This window comes from Podarcis bocagei (genome assembly GCF_964188305.1).
Source record: "Podarcis bocagei genome assembly, chromosome: 17".
NCBI lineage: Eukaryota > Metazoa > Chordata > Lepidosauria > Squamata > Lacertidae > Podarcis > Podarcis bocagei.
The window spans coordinates 28670761-28690299 of record NC_138143.1 but is presented as its reverse complement, the minus strand read 5'-3'; the positions used below and the strand labels follow the sequence as shown (position 1 = coordinate 28690299).

At 45.2% G+C, this 19539-nt stretch overlaps 1 protein-coding gene across 1 annotated transcript in view; it reads left to right on the top strand.

Moving 5' to 3' along the window:
• GRIN3A (glutamate ionotropic receptor NMDA type subunit 3A) overlaps window positions 1-19539 on the top strand; it is a 98153-nt gene that overhangs the window by 71485 nt on the left and 7129 nt on the right. Inside the window, exon 6 of the mRNA XM_081176195.1 lies at window positions 4549-4700. Coding sequence (XP_081032321.1) covers window positions 4549-4700 — 152 coding nt within the window. The remainder of the gene's footprint in view (window positions 1-4548; window positions 4701-19539) is intronic.

The following is a 19539-nucleotide window of genomic DNA, read 5'->3' as shown; positions in this document are numbered from 1 at the left end:
CAATTTCCTACCTAAGGGGTCCCCCCCAAAAAACCCAAGGGTTTTGCTTTTTGCCAACCTTGGGATTCCTCACCCATGCACTCTGCTGGTACCTTCCTCTTGTCTGTTGGTGGTGATGTTTTGGTGACATAAGGATCAACACTCAGAGAATGAGGGTATTGTTAGCCTGCAGGACAGCCTATAGAACATTAATGCAGCTCTCGAATCAACTGTAGATCTGCCCAGCATTCGGGTTTTTGGTCAGGGAGCCAGTCTGGTGTAGTGGTTAAGAGTGGTGGACTCGTAATCTGGTGAACCGGGTTTGCTTCCCCACTCCTCCACATGCAGCTGCTGGGTGACCTTGGGCTAGTCACACTTCTCTAAAGTCTCTCAGCCTCACTCACCTCACAGAGTGTTTGTTGTGGGGGAGGAAGGGAAAGGAGAATGTTAGCCGCTTTGAGACTCCTTCGGGTAGTGATAAAGCGGGATATCAAATCCAAACTCTTCTTCTCTTCTTCTTCTGGTCACGCTGTAGTGTGACAAAGAGATGCAATCCAGGAACTGGTTTGCATATTGAAACTGGTCTCTTTCCTCTGCTCCTTTGGGCCATTGTTTCACTCCCCTGGTGCATCTGTAGTCGCCAAATCCAAGTGCACAAGTCCTGAACATGCTGTTCTCTTTCTCTGAGCCTTCTTTGAGTTCCCTGCCTGCCTCTCTCTAGAACTGGACTTTAAACTTTCGGTAGCCTGACTTTCCCCTCCTGCCTATGTGTGTTTAGCTGATTAGAACGGGCAAGCCCCTAGAGCAGGCCAGCTCAACCAGCTAAATATAGTTTCATGTGTATATACCCATATATATATAAATATATATACACACACACTACAACGTCGCCTAATTTCCTAGTTGTATAACATGGCAGTGGGGCTGCCGACCTCCTGCTGCTTCTTGGCTTTCTGCTCATGGCTTTGTGGGCTACTCTTCTGCCGCAAATAGTCATGAATTTGCATGTGCTAAAAAGGGTGATTATACAAGCAATTAGCAATCTCCCGCTGGCAACTTGCAGAGTTGTTTGTGAATTCACCCACTTAATAAGCATAAAAGCTTTTTGCTTCTTCTGTTTTACTAGTCTGAACCTGCTGCTTCTCTCTGTGCACTTAGAGGTGTTGTGACAGGGAACTAACTGCGGCACGCAAAATACATGTACTTTTTTTATTTCTTACCAGACACACACATAAACATACCCCTATGCCTATCAGTACCACCCTTCATCAACCTGGTACCCTGCATTGTTTTGGGGTTACAACTCTCATTGACCCCAGCCAGCCCAATTTCCTCCCCCACCCCTCCATACAAAGGATCTCTGAAAGGATCTCTGAAACTACGAGTTGGCATTTGAATGCAGGACTCACATGCATAGTTAGTGGGAAGCAATGTAGCATAGTTATTGTACATCCAGTTTATGACAATGCAAACCACAAACATCCCCCTCCACATACATACATGCAAAGAGATATACACCTGACTAGAAATAGTTTCCAATATTCTGCCCCACTTTCTAATAATAATAATAATAATAATAATAATAATAATAATAATAATAATAATAATTTATTTATACACCGCCCATCTGGCTGGGTTTCCCCAGCCACTCTGGGCGGCTTCCAATAAAATATTAAAAATACAATAAAACACCAGATATTTAAAACTTCCCTAAACAGGGCTGCCTTCAGCTGTCTTCTAAAAGTCAGATAGTTGCTTATTTCCTTGACATCTGATGGGAGGGTGTTCCACAGGGCGGGCACCACTACCAAGAAGGCCCTCTGCCTGGTTCCCCATAACCTCACTTCTCGCAGTGAGGGAACCGGCAGAAGGCCCTCGGAGCTGGACCTCAGTGTCCAGGCTGAATGTTAGGAATGGAGACGCTCCTTTGCCTTGCGCGCCATTGTTCTGGGTTCCTCCTCCCTCCAGCGTGTGGTGAGTGAGGACCCTGTTGCAACAGATCAAAACAGGCTTACTAGCTGCTTTGCTTCTCAATATTCTCTGGTTGGCCTCTGTTATTTTCTCCTACCAATAGGGAACCTACGTAAGAACTCTATATAGGCTCTTGGATACCCCATAAGGGAAAAAAGGGCAGATTTTTGTCTACAACAAGGTATACTGGGCCGAGGCCGTTTAGGGCTTTAAAGGTCAGCACCCACACTTTGAATTGTGCCTGGTAATGTACTGGGGGCCAATGTAGGTCTTTCAGGACCGGTGTTATGTGGTCTTGGTGGCCACTCCCAGTCACTAGTCTAGCTGCCGCATTCTGGATTAGTTGTAGTTTCCGGGTCACCTTCAAAGGTAGTCCCACATAGAGTGCATTGCAGTAGTTCCCAGCACTCTGTCGCACTTTAGTGTGACCAAGGAATAGAATCCGCATTGGGGCTGAGAGGATGGAAGCAGCCATGATTCACAATGGCTGGTTTCTGATGAGAGAAAGAGCTGGTCAAGCTTCCATTCCAAGTACTCCCCATTGCCTTCTGCAAGACAAGGGTGCCATCTCCTAAGGGCTGGGCTCATTTGCCCCCCAATATTTTTTGGTGGGGAGGCGACCCCCCAATGGCAAGAGGAGGAGGCCGAGCACCTGAGAGGAGGAGCTTCTGGCACTGTGTTCAGCTCTGCTTCTGCCTCCTCCCAACCGTTGTGATGCGACGTCACATGTCATGCATGCAACGCTGCCCCAATCTTTGGCGCAAGCCGTTGCCTCTGTTCCAAGATACGAGAACAGTTATCATTTCCATCTGAGGGGAAAGTAAAGTGCTACACTTTGGGGCTGTGATGGAGTGGGGGGAACCCAACCCACGCTGACAGGGATCCGAAGTTCAAAATGTCTCTAGATGCAAAGGAACAAGAGGTTTGCTATGCATTATACCAGACACGTCCAACAGGTAGATCGTGATGTACAGGTAGATCACCGGACATCTGTGGTAGATCAGTGGTAGATCACTAGCTCCCCCCCCAAGAAGCTCAAGAACCTTGGCTCCCCTAAAAAAAGCTCAACAACGTTGACCTGAACCCCCCAAAATGGGGTTGATCACTGTCAGCTTTTAACTCTGTGAGTAGATCGCAGTCTCTTGGGAGTTGGCCACCTCTGCATTATACAAACCCTCTGCAAACACCCCCATCAGTCATTATGACAGCATTTTCCTTGTCTGTATCCAGCTTGTCAGTAGATGAAGAGACAAATGAACTTATGTGTATACACGGGGGGGGGGATGGGGGACAAAGAATCCACATGGTGTGTGGGTGTACATGCACGCACACATTCACATTTGTGCACAATAACAGCTGTATTGTCTGCAAATCACAACACAATCTGAAGTAGTACTAGAGGAGATTGTGACTGCTCTGGTGGAAATAGCTTCAATCTTGCGGTTCTGATGAGCTCCCCGTTTGGGTTACCTCATTATTACTTATGTGACCTTGAAAAGCCTCCACATTTGCCAATAGCTGTCACTTATTCCTGTGGCACACAGAGAGATCCTTGATTTTGGCCGGTTGACAGGGACAACAAAATTGAACAAAGCAAATGAGGGTGGAAATCCCTCATACAATAGTGGAGACATTTCATCTTCAAGCGACCTATTTCGCATAATAGAATTATAGTGTGTTTAGAACCAGTCCACGATGGGGGAGGTATAGAATTTTGTTGATTGTTCGCCGGTCACAAAACTATATCCCAAGCACCACATGTTTAGGGAAACTTTTAATGTTTAATAGGTTATTGTATTTTAGTGTTTTATTGGAAGCCGCCCAGAGTGGCTGGGGAAACCCGCCAGATGGGCGGGGTATAAATAATAAATTGTTGTTGTTGTTGTTGTTGTTGTTATTATTATTATTATTATTATTATTATTATTATTATTATTATTATGGCTTTCCAGGGAACTGAGTAAATACATATGCATATATTTGTTAACATTTATATTTGAACACTTTATTCTGTGGAACATGGGGGGGAGGGTACTTTACCTTCTTTCTACAAGGTAGGTTAGGGTTAGGGTTAATATCCCTTGCATATTATCTGTTTGGAGTGGATCAGGAAGGACAAATAAGTTATGCTTTCCCCCCTCCACCCACAGCTGGTGTGAGAAACTGGGGGAAGCAAATTTGTTGACATTTTGAAGGTATGATGATTGGCTAACCAGCATCTGTTATTGGACTTTTATTGCCAAAATGAAGATACTAATAGACAAATAAAGCCTTAATTAATGATCTGGGGGAGGGAGAGGAACCTTTGCTTCGTTATAAGAAAAACAGCAACCCACATTCAGCTGTGCAGCCAATCAATTGCTCTCAGGAGACCCTTGGATAGACACTGAATTTTAAATTGGATTAATCCTAATTCAGTTTGGACATCCAGCTGGCAACATCCACTGTTCATGGAATATGTAAGCAAGCTGACGAGTACTCAGGAAAATGTGGGTATTATTATTTTGGTCATCATGGCAAAACAATGGACAAGGGTGACCTCGTGAGTTGTCTTCCAAGTTTGTGCCTCTCTAATTGCACTGCGTTTTGTCTTTCCATAGGGTATGGTATTGGCCTTCCTCCAAACTCTCCACTAACCTCAAATATTTCTGAACTGATAAGCCAGTATAAGTCCCACGGCTTCATGGATGTCTTGCATGACAAGTGGTACAAGGTTGTACCGTGTGGGAAAAGAAGCTTTGCTGTGACAGAGGTAAGAGACGTTTCATAGTTACCCAACCGACAGCATCCTCGTTTTTCTCTCCGCTCAGATGCTTACTTACATGTACGCACACATACTCAGTACATGGCGTACAGCAAGGGGGGGTTTAAAAGATTATTGGTGTTGATGTCAGGGGTGGAGGAAGGGGTGTGTGGTGGGTGCAATCCGCCCCAGGTGTCACCGCTGAAGGGGGTGACAAAATGCCGGACGGCACTCACCGCGGGGCCTGCAACACGCCCAAGCCACATGTCTCTCCTAGGAGAGACTGTTGCGAATTCTCTGCAGCACTTTAGCAGAAATGCTCAGAGTTCCAGGTTCTTCAGTGCAGTGTATTTATTGTGAGCTATACATACAAATATCTACAGGCTATAATACACGAGCAGTTCAGTTCATACAGTCAAACAGAGTACCTGGCTGCACCTTAAGGCAAATAAGAAGACATCTAACTCTCTCTCTCTGACCACACTCCTCTACACCACACCTTTACCACTGGACAGGTTTCCCTTTTAAACCGAGGGCAGCCAATCAACTGTCAGTACATTACTGCTGAGTCATTTTGACCCAGCACTTCCATAGAAAGTATTGCAGGCTGATTGCATCAGCCAGTTGCATCAGCTAGCAAACTCAAGACTGCAGACTTACTATCTCACACAGCATTCTGTGAATCCTGACAGAGATGCAGGGACTTGGACATGCGCAGGCTCCATGCTGCCCAAACGGTCCGCCCACTGCCTCCCCCCCCCCAATAGTAGGGCAGCTGAGTGGGAGGAGGCAGGCAGACTCCAGAGACCCCACGGTGCACCCCACCCCTATGGGTGACTCACCCCACCCTCACCCCGCCCCTATGGGCAGCTCACCCCACCCCTGGGTGCACCGCCCCAGGCACCCGAGTGGCTTCTTAAGCCTCTGATTGATGTAAAGAGTGCTGTTTGCAGAGTTATTCCAAGTAGTGGGTGGGATTAGCATGCAAAGGCGGCTGCAATGTGATCATGTGGTGTGTTTCTTTCTTTTAAAAAAAAATTCCTTTTCTTTAGAAGGAAATAAAATAATACAAAGTAAAGTGGGGAGAGACGCAACCATCTAACAATTATATTTCTCCTGGTCTTTACCCCAGGCCAAATGTTTCTTGTATAGATGTTCTGTTAACCTGTCAAGGTATCCACCAGAGCAACAATACATGTCCATTACCCGCTCCACAGAAATGTATACTGCAAAGGAACTTTTTCTGAACTCCTTGTGTCCTGTTGGAAATTTAATAAAAGAAAACCGTGTATTGTGAAACCTTGTCATGTTGAATTTGCCCCTTAAGCAATCAGGCCTTCTTGAATCAGCTTTTCCAGTATTGCTAAATCCCAAACCTCGATGCACCAAGGTTCGACGGTGGCTCCCTCTAAGTACTGACCAGAAATGGGCAGCAATTGCTCTCTTTGCCCTGGGGGAAAAGCAAACCATGTGTGCTTCTTGAGAATTAAAGAATAAAACAAAACAGAAAATACAGAAATTGCAGGGGGGGGGTTAAAAGGTGTCAAGGGAGCAAAACAGAGTGAATAGAGGTGTTTGGAGGTCTGAATAACAATGACTATTAGAAGTGGTGGAGAGAGAAATAATACGACAAGCCTCTGAGCAGCACTTTGGTAAAATGCTAATACAGTAGTCCCTCGGTTTACAAACTTAATCCATTCTTAAACCAAAACTGTTCTTAAACCGAGGCGCGCTTTCCCAAATGAGGCCTCCTGCTGCTGGTGCCCTTCCACCGTTCGGCTTCCATTCTTAGACTGAGGTAAAGTTCGCAAACCGGGACACTACTTCAGTTTGTAAACTGAATAGTTCATAAACAGGGCTGTTCTTAAACCGAGATACCACTGTATGATGCACGATGAATTGACCCATTGTCAGGGAGCCGACAAGGAGAACAGGTCATTTGCAGATCAGAGAAAGCCAGTAAAACACCGGCTAACTTAGAGTTAGTTTATTTATAAAGGAAGCAGAACAGAGAACACAAGGAGACTTCTAAGGGTTGCTCCTGTCTTAATGAAGCAGTTGCCTGGACTGGCTTGTAGCTCCCCCTTTCACTCCTTAGCCCTCTGTGTCAGGTCCCTCCCTCTGTCAATGGTGAGTCCCAAGGGACCCTCTTTGTTTCTGCCTGGCTCTCTGCTCAGTAACATGCAATAGACGCCTTGTTCTGGGAGCGGGGTGGGGAGCAGGGACTTGCAGGCTGTCAGCACAGAATCTGTCCAGGTGGCTCTGTGGTGGAGCTGCCAAGTCTGATTCCTGTCCCTGTCCTATACTGGGGCACCTACCTGTTTCCTCTTTGTCATCCTTCAAGCTTTCAGCCTCCATTACCTCCCAGCTCCTCCCCTCCTCTGGGGTGTGGCCAGTTTCTCACCACCAGGAGCCAGGATCCAAATTCTCTCCCTCTGTGCTTTCCCTGAGGGGGCTCTGGGTCGGGCAGCTTCCACCACTCCTCCTCATCCTGCCAATCCCTGACACACCCAGGTGGTTTTGGAAGCTGCAGCAGGATGAATACAGAGGACCAATGTAAGCCGGTCAAATGCCAAAGATTTACTCTACTGATTCTTTTCAACATGCAGCCACACAGTGGTCTGGGTGACACTTTTCAGTGGCTGTGAACGCATGCTGCTGTGGGGTTTGTGTAAGCAAAGCAGCCACATGGTCGACAAAGTATAAGAAGTTGTGCAAACATTGAAATATAAGCATCCACTATTAAGATGCACATTAAAGTAGCAGCATTAAGACAATACAGTGGTACCTCGGGTTACAGACGCTTCAGGTTACAGACGCTTCAGGTTACAGACTCCGCTAACCCAGAAATTGTACCTCAGGTTAAGAACTTTGCTTCCAGATGAGAACAGAAATCATGCGGCGGCAGTGGAAGGCCCCATTAGCTAAAGTGGTACCTCAGGTTAAGAACAGTTTCAGGTTAAGAACTGACCTCCAGAATGAATTACCGGTAAGTTCTTAACCTGAGGTACCACTGTAAAGCAATTGAAAACAGGCGATTCGGGATGAGAAACCTTAGAAATTTCTAGGTCAGTGTTTCTGAAACTTAGGTCTCTCTAGCTGTTTTTGGACTGCAACTCCCATCATCCCTAGCTATCAGGACCAGTGGTCCGGGATAATAGGAACTGTAGTCCAAAAACAGCTGGAGACCCAAGTTTGGGAAACACTGGTCTAGGTGAATAGGCACTTCTTCCGTCTTCAAAAGCTGGGGCCTCTCATATTTCAGGGAATGAGTTCCATAATGCAATGGAAAATCCCACCTCTGCGTTATCACAGCCCAGTAGTCATCAGGTCTGTGCAAAGTCAGCTCATTAGCAATGCTGAGTGGCGGTGGCTCTCCAGAGTTTTGGCTGGAGCTTTTCCAGCCCTACTTGGAGATGTCACGTTGAACATGAGACCTCTCGCTTGCCGTCTGTGCACTCTGCTGCTGAGCTACAGCCATATTAGTTACCATGGCAAAACGTAGCTGCTTCCATTAATCCAAAGCCATATGCTAAAGTGAATAATTGTGCTTCAGCATGGCGAAAAGTAGGACAAATCACTGTAACCAGTGCTGTTAATGGAAGGGACAGTGGGGTGAAAGAGAAGGGGTGAAAAACACCAGGAAAATAATGCCCTCTGCTAATACAAACGTAGCAATTTTACAGTTTGGGGATTATGGTGATGTGTGGCGAGAACCATGAGAACAATCGCTACTGCCTTTTGATGGAATGGCACCTTAAAAGAGAAGGGAACTTTAGGATTTATCTCTAAGGCTGAAATATACACAGCTTGTAAACTTGCAAAACTGGATTGTATGTTGCAAGGGTGGGGAACCTGTGGTCCCGCAGAGGAAGCCGCACTCCAACTCCCTTCATCTGTTTAATGTATATGGGTTGATGCATGCAGAGAGAAAGGACAAGAAAGGGTTGAGTTAGGTGTTTTGGTTGATTTTCGAGTGTGTTTGTCCTGCACCAGCAATTGGTTAAGCAAGCATCTGAGAGCGAGTCAGCACAATCTAAAGTTTAAATGCACTTGTGTTTGAAGCAAATTTGCTCTTGACCCAAGGGGCAGAGGAAGGGGGCAGTCAGGGCGGTCCGCCCCAGGTGCCTTCGCTGAGGGGGCTGACATTTGGAAACACCGGCTGCCCGCGACTCACAAGCCAACCCCAAGTCGTCGGTGGAACGGAAGAGCTGCACCACTTTGCCAGCGGCATTCTGCCCTTCCCCCTTTGTTTTCACAGCTGGGGGAGGCTTGGAAGTTGTGGGCGGGCTGCATGCCAAATGTACGCCATCTGTGGCTCGCTTCACCCCTGGCTGCAGGGCATGTGCACTGCTCCGTACACCCAAGTAGCTATCCCACGCTTGGGAGGGCACTCTCTGTGCCTTGCACCCCTCGGGAGTGCGCCTGCCCTGGGCAGTGTGGGCATATGCTCTACCACTGCCTTGGCCAGAGCCTAGTCTGTCTTGGAACACTGCAACAAGACTGTGGAAAAAGAAAAGGCATTTTAAATGCGTTATAATGCCATGACACCAGATGGCGCTGTGATGTTCTGTCTTTCAGCAATGTGATTTCCCATGATGAGGTTTACAATACAGTACGTTTTTCTGAAACATTTTTTGGATGTGTCTAGATCCAGCCTGCGTACTGCTGGAAGCACTGTATATTACAACTGCATGCAACCTATAAGCTGTGAGGCTGCATTATATTATCAGTAAAGGGACTGACCCTACCTGGAACTGTCTGATGTTTTTCTGTTCCATTGCCACACTCCGCTGGCATGTTGAATGGGCACTTTGCACATGCCCCAATACATCCCTGACTAGCAGTTATGCTAGCTGGATTATACGGTAATTGGAGCCCAACAACATTTAGAGAGCCAGTGGTTCCCCAGCTCTGGATGTTGTAGAGCACAGAAAAATAGATGGGGTAATAATAAATTATTATTATTATTATTATTATTATTATTATTATTATTATTATTATTATTATTATTATTTTATATCCCGCCCATCTGGCTGGGTTTCCCCAGTAACTCTGGCTGGCTTACAACATATAAAACACAACAAAACATCAAACATTAAAAAACAAGATATCCTATACAAGCAACAAACAAACCAATAAATCAATAAAAATCAATAACAATAATAATAATAGTAAACAATTTACAGTTATACCCAAATTAAAGTAACTACCAACCCCAACTAAATAGCTAACCAACACCAACCCAACAAAAATGAAACAGAGGAACCAAAATTAGAACCGTTTTAAGCATTTTAGCCAGTTGCCCCAACCCAAGAGTTGTTCCGGCAATGTCTGAGTGGCCTCCCAGGAGCCTCTTTTAGCTGTTCAGGGTAAGTGTGGGCCCTGCCCCCTAGGCCAGGTAGAAATGGGCCTTGCAGCAGTGAGCAGTCTTCCCTCCAGCACTCATGGCAGCAGCCGTGTAGAAATCAGTAGGCTTTAAGCAGAGCAAGTTAATGCCAACAACCTGCTGATCTCGAGATGTTTCTTGAAAGCGAGATGCACTCCACATTCTCCAACAACAGTGTCATCCAAAATAAAATGTTATTGGGGGGATGCCAGTTTTCAAGGCAGCACACCTGCACCCAGCACACTCTATAATCTCTGACCTCTTGGTCCTTTACATATTCTGGAATATTGTCCTCTTGGATGAAATTGTATTAAAAGGAACAACAGGCAATTGCCGTCTATTAGCATCAAGGTACTTACAGAGGAAACAGTACCTTTGCCAGGAAAAAGCTGGCCTGTGAAATGCAAAAAGGATATAACTTTCTTCTTCTTCCTTTTTCTCCCTGGTAAGGAGCTAAAAGGTCAGAAAGAAAAGTCTGTCAAGTTGTTGTTGTTTAAATGGGGGGGAGACAACACTTCTTGGCAACTCCTGCAGTGAAAAAAAATGTAATGGCATTTATTTAGAAGCCTCCTATTGAATTAAAAGTTAAACCACAATGGAGTAAATGTGTGATGACACTCAAAAGCCAAAGTTAATCCGTACTGGAAGAGAGACATCTAGTTGAGCCTTTGAGGCATTGCACAAAATTGCCTATTAGGAATGCTGAAAAGCAATCTTTGTGTTTCTAAATTTAAGTAAAGGACTGCATGCATTTTGCTTGCTTGCTTGCTTGCTTAGGAATCATGCTTTGCAGCCCTCCATGTATTTTTTAAATGTAACCATAATTACATGAATTGTGATCTTTGATTCTGGAGGATTTCAGAATCCTTTTGGTCTGTACAGCAGAGGTGGCTCCAAGATGATGCTGGAGTTCCAGCCAGCCTGGTTAAAAATCAGGGATGATGGGAGTTGTAGTCCCAACAAGTCCTTGAGGACCACAGATTAGACACCTCTGCCATAGAGCATCAAACTACATGTGCTGCTAAATGCTTTGTTAACAACTATATCAGGGTTTTTAAAAAACTTAATACCAATTTTCATCAGGGCAGCAACACACCGGGGGTGGGGGAGGCTTCACCCTCCCCTCCCCTCCCCAGTCAGGATTCTGACAAAAAACACCTCCCCGCTGAGCTCTTCAGTTACAAAGCATCAGTTGGAAACTATCTGGACAACTTTTTTTCTAATCTCAGAAGCGAAATCTTGTCCTTCTGCATGGGCAGCAGAAAGAGAATACAGTGGTACCTCGGGTTAAGTACTTAATTTGTTCCAGAGGTCCATACTTAACCTGAAACTGTTCTTAACCTGAAGCACCACTTTAGCTAATGGGGCCTCCTGCTGCCGCCGCGCCACGAGAGCACGATTTCTGTTCTCATCCTGAAGCAAAGTTCTTAACCTGAAGCACTATTTCTAGGTTAGCGGAGTGTGTAACCTGAAGCGTATGTAACCTGAAGCGTATGTAACCCGAGGTACCACTGTAAACTGAACTAGCATGAATGGTGTTTTTTTCTTCTACTGTTTATAAAGTACCAACACAATATATTGGCTCATCAAAAAATTAGCTGTTTTGGGAGTTTCTACTGAGTCACATCATTGATCCATTTAGTCTAGAATTATATACTGGCCAAGGCTGTCCATTGTTTCAGGCAGAAGCTTGACAACAACTCGCTCTCAGCACTTTGCAAGGACACTGACAAACTGGAACGTGTCCAGAGGAGGGCAACCAGAATGGTCAAAGGCCTGGAAATGATGCCTTATGAGGAATGGTTAAGGGAGCTGGGCATGTTTAGCCTGGAGAAGAGGAGGCTAAGGGGTGATATGAGAGCCATGGTCAAATATATAAAAGGATGTCATATAGAGGAGGGAGAAAGGTTGTTTTCTGCTGCTCCAGAGAAGCGGACATGGAGCAATGGATCCAAACTACAAGAAAGAAGATTCCACCTAAACATTAGGAAGAACTTCCTGACAGTAAGAGCTGTTCGACAGTGGAATTTGCTGCCAAGGAGTGTGGTGGAGTCTCCTACTTTGGAGGTCTTTAAGCAGAGGCTTGACAACCATATGTCAGGAGTGCTCTGATGGTGTTTCCTGCTTGGCAGGGGGTTGGACTCGATGGCCCTTGTGGTCTCTTCCGACTCTATGATTCTATGATTCTCTCACTCCTGCTAAGTGATGAGCCTTTTAAAACAGAAGATCTTGGCCATTGAACATGGGCCCTGGAACATGAGGTGAAGTGGCTTAAAATATTCTCCCAGCCTTGCTGACTCAGTAGAGCATGAGTCTCTTAATCTCAGGGTTGTGGGTTTGAGCCTCACGTTGGGTGAAAGATTCCTCCATCACAGGGGTAGACTAGATGGTCCTCATGGTTCCTTGCAACACTACAATTGAACGATTCTGTGATTCCATGTAACAACAAAAAAATGTTAAGTTTATACTAGAGGAGATGTGAACTGTTAAAGCAGAAGATAGCCCTAGCTGAAAAATCCTTCTGCAGATTAGATAACCGTCGCTTACATCTGAGATATCTGTGCAGGCTAAAGGCAGGATATTGAGTTTATCTGTCGAGCTCAAGGCTGCATCCTTCTTTACACTTGCCAAGCAAAAGCTGTGTGTGCATGTCCAGTTCCCAGAGGCCTAGCAAAGGAGGAAATAAGATGGAAGTCACAGTTACACAACACACACACTTGCGTGATAGTGCTATTCTTGTTACCACTTGAATCTGCAATACTATTCATATATATATATATATATATATATATATATATATATATATATATGAGATGATCATACAGTGGTACCTCGGGTTAAGTACTTAATTCGTTCCAGAGGTCCATTCTTAACCTGAAACTGTTCTTAACCTGAAGCACCACTTTAGCTAATGGGGCCTCCTGCTGCCACTGCGCCGCCAGAGCATGATTTCTGTTCTCATCCTGAAGCAAAGTTCTTACCTGAGGTAATATTCCTGGGTTAGTGGAGTCTGTAACCTGAAGCGTATGTAACCTGAAGCGTATGTAACCTGAGGTACCACTGTATAGTAAATGTATTGTCTAGTCTCAGCAGTAAATACTTTTAAGGAAATGTTAGGATTGGCTTGTTTACCTTTGCTATATGCTCCCCAGTCTCCTGGCTAGACTTCCTCAAGATGTTTTGAGACTACAGTTCCAATCATCCCTGACCACTGGTCCTGCTAGCTAGGGGTCATGGGAGTTGTAGGCCTAAAACATCTGGAGGGCCAAGTTTGAGGAAGCCTGCTCCAGGTGGTGAGAGATTTCAAGGATTCCAGTGCATACCTCAGGTTTGATTCCCTTACAAGAAAGGTCACTAGAGACGGTGGTGCCTTGGTGATGTATGGTTCTATACATCTATATACAGTGGTACCTCAGGTTACAGACGCTTCAGATTACAGATGCTTCAGGTTACAGACTCTGCTAACCCAGAAATAGTACCCTGGGTTAAGAACTTTGCTTCAAGGTGAGAACAGAAATTTTCTGCAGCGGCAATGGGAGATCCCATTAGCTAAAGTAGTACCTCAGGTTAAGAACAGCTTCAGGTTAAGAACGGACCTTCAGAATGAATTTAGTTCTTAACCCGAGGTACCACTGTATTTAGGCTGAGTATAAGATTGAAGGGCTCACAGCATTAACAGTCCAGTGGATCTTGGTCTCCCCACTAGGCGCAAAGCCTACAAAGGGGTCTGGAAATAGGCTTCCCGCTACCCTCATACATGTCCCTTATACACGTCTACTTGGATGTAAATCCCATTGATTTCAGTGAGGCTTACGCCCAGGTAAGTGGGCACAGGACTGCCGCCTAAGCCTCATAACAATCCCCTCAGCCTATTCTCTGCATTTCTGCTGGCTCCACTGCAAATCTCTCTGGGCTGAAAGAATGGCAAAGAGGAGATTCTCCCTTGCTACAAAGGGAACCTGGATATTTGTAATAACCAGTGCAAGGTTCCATACAGTTTCCCCCTTGCATCTTTCTTCTTCTTCTTCTTCTTTAAATGAATTTTTTGGCTGGTCTACAAGGACGTGTCAGCAAAGAATAATGGCACAACCCTGCTCATATCTGTAAGTGAAATATTGATTGTGATGACCCTTTTAAACGGCAAAAATATCCATCTTTGTGCTTTCACTGCTACCTCTGTGGTGTTATAACCCATTTTTAGACACACAATGCATTTTCACTTTATTCCCAGATGAAGTATTCTGTGAATTGATTTCTGGATTTTGCTTTCCCATACATTATTTTTTTTAAAACCAAACAGTTGAACTTGTTCTGTGGGGGAAAGGTGCTGTTTTCCTTGGACAGAGCTGATTGCCTGCTTCACCTAATCATGTATTAGCTGCTTGATCGATTTAAGTTTTATTAGGAAATGACAGTCTTGTGGGTCAAGGAAAATCTAGATGCCTCCCACAACACAGGGGTTGTGGCTAGAGGACCTGTTTATTGTGCCTTCACCCTGCTTTTTTTGCACAACGTTTGTGGTAGGGATGGGCAAATCTATCAATTTCAGTTTCTCTTGCTTTCTCGTTTTTCCTATATCAGTTCTCTACATTTTCACACCACTCTATTATTCTGTTGGAATGTTCACGGAGGCTGGAGAGGATATATTGTTTTATAATATCCTTCCTAGCTTGCACCAGCAAGTTCTATAACTTAGCAGAGTTTTAACATTCCCCTTTAAACGCACAACAGTTAACTTGTTGCAAGCTTGTTTAAGCTTCTCAATATAGGATTCCTGGTAATCCCCTTTTCTCCCCCTTAAAAAGAACAGACACGACACAATCTTGTGCAAAGTATTATAAAAGAAGTTTACTCACACATTCAGTTCACAGATGGATCCCTGAAGGCAGACTTAGGTTACAAAGTATATACATGTGGAACTACCCCACAGGCAGTCACTGCTTCTCACAATGAAAACAAGATGGAAAAGAGTCCAAAAGAAGTCCAAAAGAAGGAAGTGTGCCTTGCCTTTTTGTTACCTGAGCAGGTAAGGTCACGCCCCCCTCTAGTCACATGCAGAGGAAGTTTGTCCCAGCTCAGGAGGACACAGGAAGTTCTGATTGGTTGGAGCAAACATCCCCTTTCATGTCCACTCTAGGAATGTTGTACTTGACTGCTTTCTATGTGTGACATCCCACAGATTCACACACATACACACCCTGAAAATTCACCAGCATTTTGCCCTGGTTTTCAACTAACAGACACATTTTTGCAAAGCAATTTGCAAATGTCTAGGCCAGGGGTCTGCAACCCGCGGCTCCGGAGCCGCATGTGGCTCTTTTACACCTTTGCCGCGGCTCCAGGGCGGATACTAGCGAGGGGAGGAGGCGCATTGTGCGCCCCGAGACTCCCCACTGTGGCGGGCGCTGTTCTGGCTGTGACGTCGCATGGGGGCAGTGCATGCGTTAGTCACGCACCGTCCCGACGTCACCTTCCCGCCCGCCCGCTACATTGTAAGGGGCATGTACGCTGGTCACTGCATTGAAAGGGGGCATGTACGCTGGTCACTGTTTTGAAGGGGAGTGAAGAACACACACACACAAAAAGGTAACTTGTTAATTTAATGTTTATTTCTATGAGGAGGAGTAATTCTGAGGGGTCAAACAAAGAAATAATAAAAAAGTGACAAAAAAGTTATTTTTTTATTGACGGGTTTTGCGGCTCCCAGTTTTTTTTTCTTCGGAAACGGGTCCAAGTGGCTCTTTTTGTCTTAAAAGTTGCAGACCCCTGGTCTAGGCCAAAATGTCTACTGTTGGCAACTCCTCAGCTGTCCCTACTTCCCATTTCTATCACAAAGTGTCTTGCTGAGTCTTTCGTTGGAGTCGGACTTTGCTGACTGTTCAATGGGCGGCTCAGTTCTCTGCCTGAACTCCAAGCTTTTCTCAGCATTTTCCGTCTTCCCAACTCAGGCATGGAAGAGGACAGCTTTTGCACCTCAGTAGGATCTGTTTGGACGCTTTCCTCTAAATCACGTACATACAGACCCTTCCAAGTGTCCCTATTTTCCAGGGACATCCCTGATTTGGAGAAGCCGTCCCAGTTTTACAAAGGTCCCATTTAAAGGGAATACTTTCACAGTGGAATCCTTGTAAGAAAAACCAAACCCCCTCAGGTGTCCGGTCTACTCAGATATTTCACTTTGAATTCCACCTTCACTTTGATTTGGCCTCAGCTCATTGAAATTGAGCAGGCCCTCCCCCCTCCAATAAGTAAATGGAATCATTAAGCTCGTTACTTAATTAATCAAGCACAGATGCCACACTTTTTTTGCTATCAGTTCTGAATAGGAAGGGAATGATATTGAAACCTTTTCTGCAGTGGTGCATTTTCATTACAAAGCTTGCTTAGCCAGTGAGCGAGATTAGATTTCACTAATGCAGTTTATAGAAAGGAAAGGGGGCAAAACGAAAACAAAACAAATTTTTTTTTTATTGAGACTGGCATACCCCGGAGCTGGATCAATTCTGGTTTTTTCAGCTTGGCGAAGCTTATCTGTGCCATCGAAAGAACCTGTTATTTCAGTCCTGGGGCCAAATTGCGCATGATAACCCAGGGTACAAATAATAAAATTGTTGCTGTTGTTGTTGTTGTTGTTGTTGTTGTTGTATCAGCCACATTCTTTGGGCTTGTGGTGTTGTTGCTGTTGCGGTTGCTTTTATCCTTTTCCCTCCATCACAGTCATGCTTTGAATTGCATTTTGTAATGCATTTTAATAACAACGATAGCATTTGGGGAGCATTTAGTTTTAAGAGACTGTGGCTAGACTACTTACCAGAGCTGGTCACGGGGGGGGGGGGGGGCAGATTAACAAACAAAATGAATTTCAGATGTAAGGTACTATACTCAGGTGTCATCCATACTTTCTGCTTGCCCCATACCTAGAAAACATGGGTCCAAGCTGTTTTTGGCTCACCCCGTGTTTTCTAGACACAGGTCCAAGCAAGTTTGCCTTTGACCCGCCACTTCCCCCTGCTCTTTAAGCGCTAAATCGAAACAAATGGTAATCCACAGAAAGCCCACTCCCTTTGTTACGATTCAGTACTAAAAGAAAGGTTTTCCGGGGGGGGGGGGAGTCTCAGGACAAACAGGTGTATGGATAAGCCCTAAGACAGGAATTATCCAATGCCAAAATTTAGAACAGGAGACACCTGCCTTGCTAGCGATGCATGTGAAAAAGTTCTAGAGGTCTTGGTAAACTTTAAGTTTGATATGAGTTAACAATGTGATACAGCAGGGGAAAAACAGCTAATGCTATTCTAGGCTGCATCAACAGAAGCATAGCGTCCAGATCAAGGAATGGAATAATACCACTTGATTCCGCTTTGGTCAGTTCTTTAAGGTGCCACAAGGCTCTGTTGTCTTTATTGAAATTTATACATATTTTGCTCTATGATTGCCCAAAATGTGTGTGCGTGTGTGTGTTATATACAGCTAAGAAAATTGGCAGTTTGTAAATCTGCTGTTGCTGTAATTATATTTGCCTCCTCTTCTTCTATTTTTATTTAAATGTGCATCCGAAATGTAGGCTTTCAAGAGAGCTGTCACAGCATATTTATCGGCTTTTTCGTTCGTGCTTTATTTTGGCATCTCCTTTGCGAACAGAGAAAGATATTTGTTCTGATGCACACCTACCTACCAACAGGAAACTACCCATACATTGAAATGCCTCCATTAGGAACCCATCTATTTGTTTTGCATGGGGTTGGTCAAAACAAATTTGAGAGCGTCAGTCAATAGCACCCTTCACTCATTAATTAACACGAGACAGAATATTATAGCAGAAACACCAGAGTTTTACATATTTCATGGGGGCTTATTGAGGAGAATGTCCTAATGGACAAAAGGGCATCAAGCTGGTATTAATCGCACGTCATACATTTTGTTTGCGATCCCTGGTTGTCTCCAGAGATAGCTACAAATTGGTCAGGTACTTAACAAGGGTTACTAGGTGGTAAACAAGATAAATTTGCCTTGTTTCTGTGACTAAGGTAGTGAACTTAGAAGATTATGATGATTTTTATTATTTGTACCCTGCCCATCTGACTGGGTTGCCCCAGCCACTCTGGGAGGCTTCCAACAAACATAAAAGCATAATAAAACACCAAACATTAAAAACTTCCCTATACAGTCATACCTCTTGTTACATTTGGTTCAGGTTACATTGTTTCAGGATACGTCCCACGGAGACCCGGAAGTGATGGAACAGGTTACTTCTGGGTTTCGCCACCCGCGCATGCGCAGACACTCAAAATGACATCACGCACGTGCAGAAACGGTGAATCGTGACCCACACATGCGCAGACGTGGGTTGCATTCTGCTCATGTTGCGAACGGGGCTCCGGAACAGATCCCGTTCGCAACCAGAGGTACCACTGTACAGGGCTGCCTTCAGAGGTCATCTAAAAGTTGTGGACATCTGGTGGGAGGGTGTTCCACAGGGCAGGTGTGACTACCGAAAAGTCCCTCTGCCTGGTTCCCTGTAACTTCACTTATTGCAGTGAGAGGACCACCAGAAGGCCCTCAGAGCTAGGTGTCCTGCTCTTCCACTCCACCCACATAGATGGGCAGAGGCCAGGGTTAGATGGCCGTCTCCCATGAATGACTTGAGCTGCAGCTCCAGCCTTTCATGCATGCTGCGTCAGAAGAGACTCAAGCCCAGAAGAGGAAGGAGGAGGGAGGAGGAGAGGTCTGGTTGGTGTGGCAGAGTGGCCAAGCAGCAGCCGCCCCATACCATGTATTAGGTTGTGGGTGGACATAGCAGTTGACACAGAGATTTCTCCAAGTGGTTCTTTATAGTAAGCTGGAACTGAACTGAACTGAACAGCTCAGCCGGCCTGCTTTTATAGCCAGCCGGCTGTCAACATTGTAACAACAACAACAACCCAGGGTTTCCCGCCTAAATTAACTGACGTGGACCTGAGTGAAAACTATATACACAATACCCCTGGTGGCCAGAGTGAGAACTTCAATATATAACACCATGCTAGACCATCAGGCTGCTGCTGAGGAGCATCGCTCATGCTTGAACCAGGCCAGACCCCTCATCAGCTGCATTAACAGTGATGCAGCCGCCATTTTGGGCCAGCCATGCTTGAATACGGGGTGTGGAGGTATGGAGACATCCCATTTGAAGTCCAAATGGGACAAGGGACATTCTTGTCCAAAAACGAGGTGATCCCATTTTTCCAGGGGCGGGTAGCAACCCTAATTTCAGCACAGAATTCCCTCTAGCTAAAGCCCCTCATGCTGTATCAGATGCTGGGGATGAACACAAGCGCAGTGGAAGTGGGAAGGATAAAATGGGCATATGTGATAAAGAGAGGGGACCTGTTGCATGTTGAGATTGGAGGTGGGTCTTGAGCCTGATTAGACCTGGGTGAGACAAGGACTAAACCAGCAAGAAGAAAATCAACCAGACTA